Raw genomic sequence first — 12,271 nt, 5'->3', positions numbered from 1 at the left:
CCACCGCCCCCCAAATCCTTGCTGCCTGGTGTCCATGACGCTTTCTAGCCCCTTCCCCACTGAGCAGGGCTCACTCATGTAGCCAGTAGGACGTTGTGGAGATGAAGGTGTGTGCCATGGAGACCGGGTCATAGACACCGTGGCCTGTGCCTTGCCTTCTCTTGAATCAGTCACTGTCGGGACACCCCATAGAGAAGTCCTGCAAGGTAAGGCACTGAGGCCTGCCAGTAACCATGTCAGTGACCGTCTCAGAAATGTCCTCCAGCCCCAGTTAAGCCTGCTGGTGACCGCCATCCTGGCCAACATCACTGTCACCACAGAGAGACCCTCAAGCCATAACTGCCCACCTTAGACACTCCCGAACTCCTGTCCCAATGAGTCCATGAGATGATAAATGTTTGTTGTTGGATTAGGCCTCTTGAATTTTACAGTAATTTGTTACACTTGAAAGATAACAAATACTTACAATTAACCAGAAGCATGTTTATTTAATACTCATAAAAAGAACTGTTCAACTTTTTCTGGTGGGTATATTTTAAACAAGGAACAACCCTTACTACACACACGTATTTTAAAATAAGTACTTAAAATCGTTTGAAATTGAGTGGTTACCTGAAATTTCTATTATATCAGATATATTTTATCATGGATTATAGCATATATATTCTGTTTCAGTGTGTCCATAACAAACTTAACTTGATGAACTATTAATTCTGCTTACCATATCACATTTTATTTCATTCCTGATAATCGCAAAATTCTCCCAAAATGCTGAGGTAGCCACTGGAAAAGCTTGATGGGTGGTCATGCATGAGTGGGACAAACGATTGTTTTCTGGGATAAACAGTTCACAAATCTGAGATGAAAAAACTGTGGGACCCTAGGCCCAGAGAAGTGAATGGAGACATGTTTTAGGAGCACAATTACATGACGATGTTTTTTTTGTTTTGTTTTTTGTTTTTTTGCGGTACGCGGGCCTCTCAGTGTTGTGGCCTCTCCCGTTGCAGAGCACAGGCTCCGGACACGCAGGCTCAGCGGCCATGGCTCACGGGCCCAGCCGCTCTGCGGCATGTGGGATCTTCCCGGACCAGGGCACAAACCCGTGTCCCCTGCATTGGCAGGCGGACTCTCAACCACTGCGCCACCAGGGAAGCCCCATGATGATGTTAATGATGCAAATTCCGGTTCCTGGTAGAAAAGAGAAATGCCGTGCAGTCTGTCACATGGTTACTTAAGTTAGAGCTTTAAAACCAGACAGTTACTTCTGGCCCTGATAGAATAACTCAGGGGTTGACAAGCTCTTTCTGTAAAGGGTCAGATAGTAAATATTTAAGGCTTTGTGAGCCTTACAGCTTTTGGTGCAGCTGTTAGCTCCACTATCGTCGTGGGAACCAGCCATAGACGACCCATGAACAAACAGGCACAGCTGTCCCAGTGAGCTCTGTTTTGTTCATGTGGTAGAGGGCTAGATTTGCAGGAGAGCTGCAGTTTGCCAAACCCTGAAAAAGCTGTACCAGACTTGTCCTCTTGACCTAAATAACCAGAAGGCTCGGCAAGATATATGAAACAGCCCTTTTAAGACATTGAACAAGCAATGCAGGACTTCGGTCCTTGAGAGAAGTAAAAAAAATTCTATGAACTATAAAGTTACTCCAGCTTTCTGCCATTCACCTTCCCTTTTCCCAGGGAGGAGTAAACCTAACACAGTTAGTCTCGGCTGAAGAATGAGACCACAGTTCGGGGAAGCTGAGGTCGCAGGCAGAGTTCCACAGAAGAGAACGACTTCGCACGTCTGCACTGGGGTTCCTTTGGCACCATGGCCGAACAGTAACTTGTATATGGGTAGGGGAAGCCTCCATGAAGCCAGGCAAAATAGAACCACCAGGAAGGAGACTGCTTGGATGGAGTTGGAGAGCTGGAAAGGGGTCAAGGAGACATTGGAATTCCAGCCGACCGGGGGGAAATCTTACTGAACACCCATGACATTCAGGAATGTCCTTGCTTAGGAGTAGGGCTAAACTCACATAAAGGCTGTTCTAAACCCTAGCAAAGCTTATAAACGAACCTTGAAAGGATCAAGCTTCTTTACAAATGAATTACCTACTTGCCAGGACAAAAACGCATCACTCATTAAAGAAGGACATTAAAATCTAGACACTTACAGTATAATCACAATTACAGTATAATCACAATACTGAGCATCCAGTAAAAAGTTCCTGGATATGCACAGAAGGGGGAAAAAATGGCCCATAACCAGGACAGAAATCAAGCAGTAGAAACAGATCCAGAAAAGAACAAAATGGAACTTTTAGAGATTAAAAAATGTATACAACGTCTGAGATGAAAAAATTTTTGATGGGCCTAACAGCAAATTGTATACTGCAGAAGAACGGGGGCAATAGAAAGCATCCAAACTAAAACACCAAGCAGAATAAATATAAAGAAAAGCACACCAGGGCATGTAATCAGATGGTGAAAACCACTGATAAATGGAAAAATCTTACAAGAAGCCAGAAAAAAAGAAAAACATTACATAGGGTCAGAGGTAAGAAGGACCACTGACTGCCCATCAGGAATAATGTAAGCCATGTGGAATGACAGTTTACAGTACTGAAATTACAAAACTATCAGCCTAGGATTCTGTGTTTGTCAAAAATAACCTTTAAAAATGAAGTTTAGAAAGAAGATAAAGACATCTTCAGATAAATAGGCGGAAAGAATTTATCAGTATCAGACGTATATCGTAAGGAAGATTAAATGAGGTTTTCAAGTTGGTGCAGAAGGGAGAGCACTGGAAATGGCAAATGTGTTGGTAAAAATAAGACTTCTTAATTTCTTTCAAAGATAATTGATAGTGTGTAACATGTAGGAATAAAATGAACAAGGATAGCACAGAGGACAGAGGGTGAGTAGAAGCGTGCGGCTATGAACTTCTTACGTTACGTGTGAGGTGACAGAACATTATTGAAAGGAAGATGCTGGGTTAATGGTTCACATTGTGAACTTAAGAGCATCCACTAGAAAAATAAAGATTTGGCTAAAAGCCAATAGCTTTGATAAAATAGAATACAAAAAAGTATTCAGGGGCTTCCCTGGTGGCGCAGTGGTTGAGAGTCCGCCTGCCGATGCAGGGGACACGGGTTCGTGCCCCGGTCTAGGAAGATCCCACATGCCGCAGAGTGGCTGGGCCCGTGAGCCATGGCCGCTGAGCCTGCGCGTCCAGAGCCTGTGCTCCGCAACGGGAGAGGCCACAGCAGTGAGAAGCCCGCGTAAAGCAAAAAAATATATAAATAAATAAATAGATAGATAAATAGATTAAAAAAAAACAAAGAATGGGACATTGTGGTGCAAGCCCCAGTCATAAAGCTGAAGTGGCTGAATTACTATCAGACAAAGCAGACTTTAGGTCTACTACCTGAATATTCCCAGAGAGGAAGAACTTTATATCATAACGAGAAAGGGATCTGTTCAAAACAACATCATCTAAAATGTGCATGACGCAGAGTCTGATGGGAGAAAGACAAATCTGTGAGGACAGGAGTTTTTAACACTCCTCGCAGTAGCGTATGAAGCAGATAGAAAGTCAGTAATGTTGTCGAATATTTAAGTTACGCTATCAAACAATACAGCCCAGCTGACATGCAGAGCACCGTGCTGAACAGCTGCAGGATACCCGTTCTTTTAAGGCACGTGGAACATTCACCAGACATGCGCTGCATTATGAGAGTATTAGGCCAAGCACTGCCCTATTGCAAACGATGAGAAAAGTAGACTTAATTCCTCATGAGCCTAGACACAGACACCTTACTAAAATTGTAGTAACTGACTGAATACAGTCAGTTCTACTGTAACACAATATATGTGTGTTCCTAAAAAGCACCATGCAGGGAAAATAGGGACACAGTACTCAAAACCTTCCTCAGTGACATGTTAGGAACATAGTAAAAATGATCTCAGTTTCACACGTTAAATGGTTAAATGAAAATTACTCCACCAGATAAGCCACTGAACTGAAGTTTGTGAAAGTGGACATCAGGACGGTTGCAGCCTGTTTGTTACTGTGAGGCTGTGGAAGGAGGGCATCCGAGGATGGGGGGACAGTTGGGACACTGGAGGTGAGTGGCTGTGGCTTGTAATATGTCAGCTGGTAGCTGTGGTGTATGCCTTGGGAGGAGTGTTCCCTTTGTGGTTTGATTCTGCTGGGTAGACCTAGTTTCTCACCAGTGAAATCACACATAAGTAAATGCAACGTTTGTATTATGCTGAAATTGTTACATAATATATCAGTTGTGTTGGAACAAACTGTCACTTTCTTTTTTTTTTTTTTTTTTTTTTTTTTTTTTTTTTTTTTTTTTTTTGCGGTATGCGGGCCTCTCACTGCTGTGGCCTCCCCCGTTGCGGAGCACAGGCTCCGGACGCGCAGGCTCAGCGGCCATGGCTCACGGGCCCAGCCGCTCCGCGGCACATGGGATCCTCCCAGACCGGGGAACGAACCCGTATCCCCTGCATCGGCAGGCGGACTCTCAACCACTTGCGCCACCAGGGAGGCCCCAAACTGTCACTTTCAAAGCAAGTGTCATGGCAGGACTGACTGTGCATCCTAAATGAATGGGGTTGATCGCAGGAATGTGTGGTTTAACACTGGAGATCAATCACTTTGGTTCTAAAGGGGAAATACCTATAGATAGCATTACTCTTACTCATGAAAAACTTAGAGAAAGAAGTAAAATCTCTTTAATGGCAAATAACATGATTTGTGTATGTTAAAATCATAAGAAAACTACAAAGCTGCTAGATCTAATAGGTAAAGTTTAGCAAGATTGCAGGTTCCGGTCAGTATACAAAAATCAACTTTATTTCTATAATTACCAGCAAGTAATTTAAAAATGAACTTAGAAATACAATATCAAAAACAATTACAATGATAAAATCTTTTTAAAAGACAGGACCATTCATAGTAATATAAAAGGTACATACTGCTTAGGGATAACATAACAAAATGTGGGGACTTCCCTGGCAGTCCAGTGGTTAAGAATCTGCCTTCCAATGCAAGGGACGCGGGTTCAATCCCTGGTCGGGGAACTAAGATCCCACATGCTGCGGGGCAGCTAAGCCCCGCGCACTGCAACTACCAAGCACTCGAACCGCAACAAAAAGATCCCGCATGCCACAACTAAGACCCGGCACAGCCAAAACTAAAACTAAAAATAAATATTTTTTTAAAGTATTAAACGTAAAAAAATTTTTTTAACAAAATGTAAGACCAACACTGAAAACTTCAAAACACAGCTGAAAAAACCAAAGGAAAGCTGACTGAGTTGCGAGACCTCACCCGCTCGTGGAGTGGGGCTGTTCAGGTGTCCTGCCTCCCCAAGCACAGCAGTCTTTTTTTTATTTTTGCAGTATGCGGGCCTCTCACTGTTGTGGCCTCTCCCGTTGCGGAGCACAGGCTCCGGACGCGCAGGCTCAGCGGCCATGGCTCATGGGCCCAGCCGCTCCGTGGCATGTGGGATCTTCCCGGACCGGGGCACGAACCCGTGTCCCCTCTATCGGCAGGCGGACTCTCAACCACTGCGCCACCAGGGAAGCCCCCACAGCAGTCTTTTGAAAAACAGGAATTAATGACCTGATTTTAAAGTGCAAATGTAAATACAGAGGGCCTAGAATATGACAGAACAATCTGATTTCCAACAAAATCCACAGCAGTGTGTAAGGTAGGCATAGCGATCAACTGCATAAAATAACAGCCCAGACCACATGTATATGGTCAGCTGATTTTTGACTAAAGTGCCAAGGTAATTCAGCATGGGAAAAGGTTAGTCTTTTTACAAATAGTGCTATAGCAATTGCTTGATTGTTTGGGAAAAAAGTAAACTCTAGCCCCTCCTTCACACTGAGCATCAACAATAAACTCAGGATGGATTGTTGACCTAGTTGGAAAGCTATAAAAAGTCTAGGAGAAAATTGCTTTAAAAACGTTTATGACTTTGGAGCACGCAGATTGCTTAGGACACGAAGAGCACTAGTCACAAAATAAAATAATACGTTGTGCTTCACTCAAGATTTGCCTTCTTCAAAAGGCACCAGTAAGAAGATAGGCCATAAACTGAGAAAGTATTCATATCGTAGTATATGCGACACAGGACTTATATCTAGAATATAAAAGTTTTCACAGGCTTAGTAAGACACAAATGACCCAATTACAAAAAGGGTCAAAAGATTTGAAGAGACATTTCACGGGAGGTAAACAGATGGGTGGTAAACACACGATGACGTCCTCTTCAGTCATTTAGGGAAACACATGAAAACCACCATGGGGTAGCCCCGCATACCCGCCAGACTGGCTCAAGTGCTACAGGCAGGCCGTGCAAGTGTCAGCAGTGGAGCAGCTGGTGAGAAGGCAAAGTGTGCCCTTTCCTCACAGTTACACACGCACCCTGTGACTCAGTGGTCCCCTCCTAGGTGTTGACCCAAGAGAAGTGACGGCACGTCACAGACTGTGTGTGAATGCCCGAAGCCAGTCTTCTGGACACAGCTCAGGTGTCTGTGCAGCAGCAGGTTGTGTTGTATCCACACGACAGGACGTTGCTTGGCAGTGCAGAGAAACGGGCTGTGGGTGGGGGCAGCAGCAGCGACCAGCCTCAGAGGCTAGTTAGTTGGGTGCCGAGCCAGAGCTGCCAGACACAGCGGAGAGGGTGTGCTCTTCGCTTTGCGTTAATAGTTGTGGATGGTGATGGATTTACACGTCCACACCTGCATTGGCGTCTTGTTTCCCCCATCTAAAGGCACCTGTTTGGGGCACTCCCAGCTGGGATAGAGATACTAGTGAAAGTAGTAGAGCAAAGCTAGGTGTGCTCAGAGATTCAGCCCAAGGGTGGCAACATGTTCTGAGTTAACAAGCAAATCATTTGTAGATGTTACCCAAAAGCTATTCCAAGTGAAATAATCACTTATACCCTTAAAATTAAGATTCGTAATTTAGAATCAGCCATCTCCACTCAGACACCTTTGCTCAGCTGTCTTCTGGCCTTGGTCGCTTTTCAGCTGTATTAGTCACAGCTCTCACCATTCAGTCGGTGACAGAGTGGCTTTGCCTGTCATCTTCCCCTGCTGGACTGCCAGACCCCATGGGAGCAGGGACTCACCTATCCTGTTGTCTGCTGTGTCCCCGCACCTACACCTGTGCCTGGCACTCGGGGAGAGGACTTGGCACACCCTGGTGAAGTCCCCTGCGAGTGTAGTGAACGTGTAAAAGGGCGTTGCTGGACACTTTATTAAAAGGACAACTTGCTGGGATAGTGTGTATTTAGTCATATTCTTACTCTCGTATATTTGGACATGTTCAAAATGTAATTCTGTTTTTGTCCTTTTAATGTTCCTTTTCATCTATGAAAATTGCAGTCTAGTTGAAGTTCAGTCCTAATTGTGTATGTCTACAAATTTCAGATTCAGTCTTCTTGATTTTCCCAGAGGTAATTTTTAAATCAGATGTATGCTCCTTCCACAGGCTGTGCAGGCACTTAGCAGAAAGGGGGTCGCACCGAGGTGCCCAGGGGACAGTCGGACCAATACATGCAAACTTAAGCCTTAGATGATGACCTCCAGTAAAGTGTTGGAATCTGTTCATGCTTCCTTGGAATAGAAATTTTAATTTTTGGTATTTTGCATCTTCTTTGAAGTTAAACTTCAAATATTCATAATACGTGATACACAGTGGTTTAAGTGGAATTTTTAACTCGTTAAATGCTTGAGTGGCTATGCGCTGCCCGAATTGGTCGCGTTATACTCAGCAAAGTGAGCAGGAAGTTGCCTGACGTACGATGGTTGCCAGCGGTGGGATGTGGGGCTGTGAGTGAAACAGGAAGAGGGCAGGGGGCCTGCTCCTGCCTTGTTGTCACAGGGGAGATGGCAGACCAGTTGTGCGCAAGGGTTAGCTGTCCACCCGTCCTCCGTGCCCTGATGCCACAGCTTGGGAAGCTGGGTGTTGTTGACGTGTGTGTGTGTTCAGTTCTCTGAAACATGATGAGTTTAAGGGTTAGTGGAGCCCATACCTGAAAACCTACTGTGCATTCCTTTTCTCAAAAAATAAAGACCCACCTCAAGTCCATTCCACATACTTGGGAAGAGGTCACAATGTGTTTATGATCTTAACGGATTCTGGAGCCTCATAGACCTGGATTCCAGTTGAGGCCTTGCTCTGGACAGCACTCTGAGCACACAGGCTACTGACCTTGGAGCCTCTATTCCCCCATCAGTGGGACCGGAAGGGTTGTGCCATTTTCACAGTCGTCACATGGGATGCAGAGACGGATGTTTGTGAGGCACTTAGTCCAGGTCCAGGCCTCATGTAAACACTCCGCAGATTTGACTGTGTCACACATAAAACGTCACGACATCAATTTCCTTTTTGTTTCAAGGTGAATCAGGTCTCGGAAAATCAACTCTCATCAACAGCCTCTTCCTGACTGACCTCTACCCAGAAAGAGTCATACCTGGAGCCGCAGGTACAGAAGTTTCCATGCTGCACTACGTGAAAGCTGCTACAGAGTGCATAATTAGTATTTTGTGCCTTAGCTTTGTGTTTTGTTTGTTTTTGTTTGGCTCTAGACACAAGGAGAACATCAGTCAGGTAGGGAAAGGTGTGCTGCACCTGACGTCCTTGGATCTCGATTATACACACTCAGACCATGTACCATGGTCCATCTCCTCCAAGCTTGTTTTCTTTGTCTACAAAGTGTAATAGTTCCTGCCTTTGTTGTATGTTTGATGGGAGGATCAGTGTTCTCATGAAAAAACCGGCATACACAGAAGATTTCTGTGGGTATAGGTGTCATGTGACCTCTTCCCCTAGGTGTTAGCGTCCAGCACTGGACACTGGGCTTCGTGAGGCTTGTTGAGTGAATGAACTGTGCATACATCAGTCTGGGACTTGGGCCACCACAACACGACTGCAGCCCTTGGACAGTTTTTAAATGAATTCATTAATTGTTCTTTTTGTCCCAGGAATCAGAAATTACAATTTTCAACTCCCAAGCAGCCCTTTAATCCTAGCTGCAATGTTTCCCTTGCTGACCCTGGGTCATTTTTACACAGTCCTCATGTTACCTTCTGAGAACTGTCCTTAAGGAGAGATAGTGAACTTCTGAGTCATTTGTTTAATAATAAGAAAGTAACAGGTAATTTCTCATTTTTGCAAACTGGCTCTATTTTAAGGTACGTTCTCTTATTAAGTTTGCTGCTGCTTTTTTTTTAGAGAAAATTGAAAGAACTGTCCAAATTGAGGCTTCAACTGTTGAGATTGAAGAGCGAGGAGTCAAGCTGCGGCTGACCGTGGTGGACACACCAGGCTACGGGGACGCCATCAACTGCAGGGATTGGTACGTGCCCCAGAGCCCCGCCGGTGACGAGGCCGTGTGCCTGCTTACGTTTGTTTCCACATATTTCAGTCTGTAATGTTGATGACTGATTGCTGGGTTTGGGGTAGCTGTGTATAGTAAAACAATGAGACAATTTAAATCATTTTAATTATGGCATTTTAAATGAGGAATTTCACAGGGAATGAGTATTTTTTTCTGTAAGAGCATTCTAGTGAGATCTGATATCACAAAGCCAACCATACAGCAAATGCTAGAATAAATAAAGCACCTTGATTTGGACCATGGCCAGTGGACAAGATATGGTAGTACAGCCTTTCTCTTTTCCATATTCAAGAAGATGAAATCTCTTAAGAGACTTGCTCAAGAGCTAGTGTCTGTGACTGGCTGCTTGTTGGCACCATTTGCACAAGTAAAGAAACCCAGAAGTAGAATGTAAGAGCAGTCTGTCCCCTGTACCTTGCAGAGAATACGCCTTCATTGTACAAACTCTCCTGGTTCTAATCCCCGTAAACATAAAGCACCAACTTTCCAGCACTAATGAGAAGAGGGAAGGAAGGCGGAGAAGGCTTTCTTGCGTCTTTCTCCTTCACCGGGGGTTTCTCCCTTCCTTCCGCAGGCACCCCTCAGCTCCCCTGTCCTTGACCCGTGTTCCGCTCCCACTCTGCCCCGACTGACTGTCTTCAGTCAGTCAGCTCAGCCTCTTTGTAACCTATCCCATCCAGGCTTTTGACCTTCAACACTTACGGAAATGATTCTTAGCACAGTTTCCGAAAGCCTCCATCTTGCCAAACCTAGGAGTCGGTTTTCTGTTCCCATCTTACAGTTGAATTATTAAATCACACCTGCTGGAGAGGCAGGGGGTAGGACAGCTCGTTTTGCCTTTGAAGTTTGGGACAGCTGCCTCTTGCATCCCGTGATTACTCGTATTTGTGTTTCTCTCAGCTTTAAGACAATCATCTCCTACATCGATGAGCAGTTTGAACGGTACCTGCACGATGAGAGTGGTCTGAACAGAAGGCACATCGTCGATAACAGGGTGCACTGTTGCTTTTACTTTATTTCCCCCTTCGGACATGGGTAAGTAAGCATTTACCATGGAAACCTGGTGTGTAGATTAAGATTTCGTGTTTACTGTGTGGGTTTCCAACTTTCCTCCAAGCTGCATATTTTATTATAAGAATTGGGGTAATTTTTTTTTTTTTTTTTTTTTTTTTTTTGCGGTATGCGGGCCTCTCACTGTTGTGGCCTCCCCCGTTGCGGAGCACAGGCTCCGGACGCGCAGGCTCAGCGGCCATGGCTCACGGGCCCAGCCGCTCCGCGGCATATGGGATCCTCCCAGACCGGGGCACGAACCCGTATCCCCTGCATCGGCAGGCGGACTCTCAACCACTTGCGCCACCAGGGAGGCCCGAATTGGGGTAATTTTGAGAGAAAAAAGTTCAGTGTGATCTCCTTATTCTTCCCTTAAACATGACTTTTAGACTTAAGCCCTTGGATGTGGCATTTATGAAGGCGATACACAACAAGGTGAACATCGTGCCTGTCATCGCGAAAGCCGACACGCTCACGCTGAAGGAGCGGGAGCGCCTGAAGAAGAGGGTGCGTGCTGGGCTCACCGGGCGGCCGGGCCAGAGCGGGGGCAGGTGGGGGCGGGGCGGGGAGTCCGGCGGTGGGTTGGGACAGTCCCTGGCTGGCACAGAGCGGGCCTCACTGGCGTCCGTGCTGTCAGCGTCGGTGCGCCTCTGTCGTCTCACAACTGCGTAAGTCAGACGAATTCTTAGAAAGGAACTGATGTGCATTTATGTTTTTGAAAGAGGGCTGCGTTTCCCTCAAAACAAGTTTGTAGCCGTTTGCGGCCCCCAAAGCAGAGTGTGAGCTTGCTCCTCTGTGGCCCTGAAGCAGCTCTGGATGTGCTCCCGGCATTTGTAGGGTCCCTTCTGAGAGATGGGAAACGGCACCTCGTTGCAATTTGCGTTTGCCTGGTTGCTGGTGCGAGTATCTGTCATGGTGCTTGAAGCCCGTTGCTGTGTTCTCTGGGGTTTTAGAGCCTTGCTGCTCTTTATTGCATTTTTATTGACTTACAGATATTCGTATATTTTTAGACATTGACTGTCACGTTGCAGATTATTTCACCTAGTTAGACTTGTGTTATTTCGTGTTTCTCTTGATGTCTTCTGCCATAAGCGGAGTTTTAAAATTATATGGACTCGTGTTTGTCAGCCTTTTCCTTTATTGTCTCAAGTGTCTGCCAGTTTTTTAGGAACTATTCAGGCCCTTGGAAGAGTCCCTGAAAGCTTAGGCATTTTTATGCTTGACAGTAAGTGTTTCGGCAATTTACACTTAAGGGAACTTCACCTTTTATAGGATGTTACATTGAATTTCGGACAGGGAGGAGGGGCAGCTGTCAGGGTTAGGAGGCTTTATACCCACCTCTGATCCTGTGTCCACAATTCTTCGGGCTCAACTTCAAAGGCTGAAATGAATGAAATCGTGGGCCTTTGCAGTCCCTCTCTTTATCTGGTTTCTTCTCTGTACCTGTGGCTGTGCTCCTCCTTCCCAGTCTAAGAACGTCTGACCACCTCCCTGGCTCTGAGAATGGTCCCGTAGCTCTTGCAGTCGCCCACAGTGAAGAGGTGTGATTATTTTTGACCCACCACTTTCTTGCTGCAGAGTGGGGAGCAGGCAGGGCAGGGTCACGCTCACCGCTCAGCTTCTCCATCTCGTTGGGGAACAAGCAGTTAGGAACAGACTAAGGCCAGCTTGCATGGGGGAGAGGGTGCAGGGAGGAGGGCCTTCTCTTAAATCCCAACTTAGTGCGGACAGTGGGTTCGTCCAAGATCTTTGACCACGCAGGGCCCTTAGGTCACGTTAAGGAGGAAAAAACTGGGGAGCAG

At 45.8% G+C, this 12,271-nt stretch overlaps 1 protein-coding gene across 2 annotated transcripts in view; it reads left to right on the top strand.

Moving 5' to 3' along the window:
* Window positions 1-12,271, top strand: part of SEPTIN2 (septin 2) — a 34,148-nt gene that overhangs the window by 9,355 nt on the left and 12,522 nt on the right. For both annotated transcript variants that reach the window (XM_060107285.1, XM_060107284.1), the window contains exons 4-7: window positions 8,418-8,504; window positions 9,254-9,377; window positions 10,320-10,454; window positions 10,859-10,976. In XM_060107285.1, coding sequence (XP_059963268.1) covers window positions 8,418-8,504; window positions 9,254-9,377; window positions 10,320-10,454; window positions 10,859-10,976 — 464 coding nt within the window. The remainder of the gene's footprint in view (window positions 1-8,417; window positions 8,505-9,253; window positions 9,378-10,319; window positions 10,455-10,858; window positions 10,977-12,271) is intronic.

The sequence above is a fragment of the Mesoplodon densirostris genome, chromosome 8, assembly GCF_025265405.1.
Source record: "Mesoplodon densirostris isolate mMesDen1 chromosome 8, mMesDen1 primary haplotype, whole genome shotgun sequence".
Classification (NCBI taxonomy): Eukaryota; Metazoa; Chordata; class Mammalia; order Artiodactyla; family Ziphiidae; genus Mesoplodon; species Mesoplodon densirostris.
This window is presented reverse-complemented; position numbering and strand designations above follow the sequence as displayed.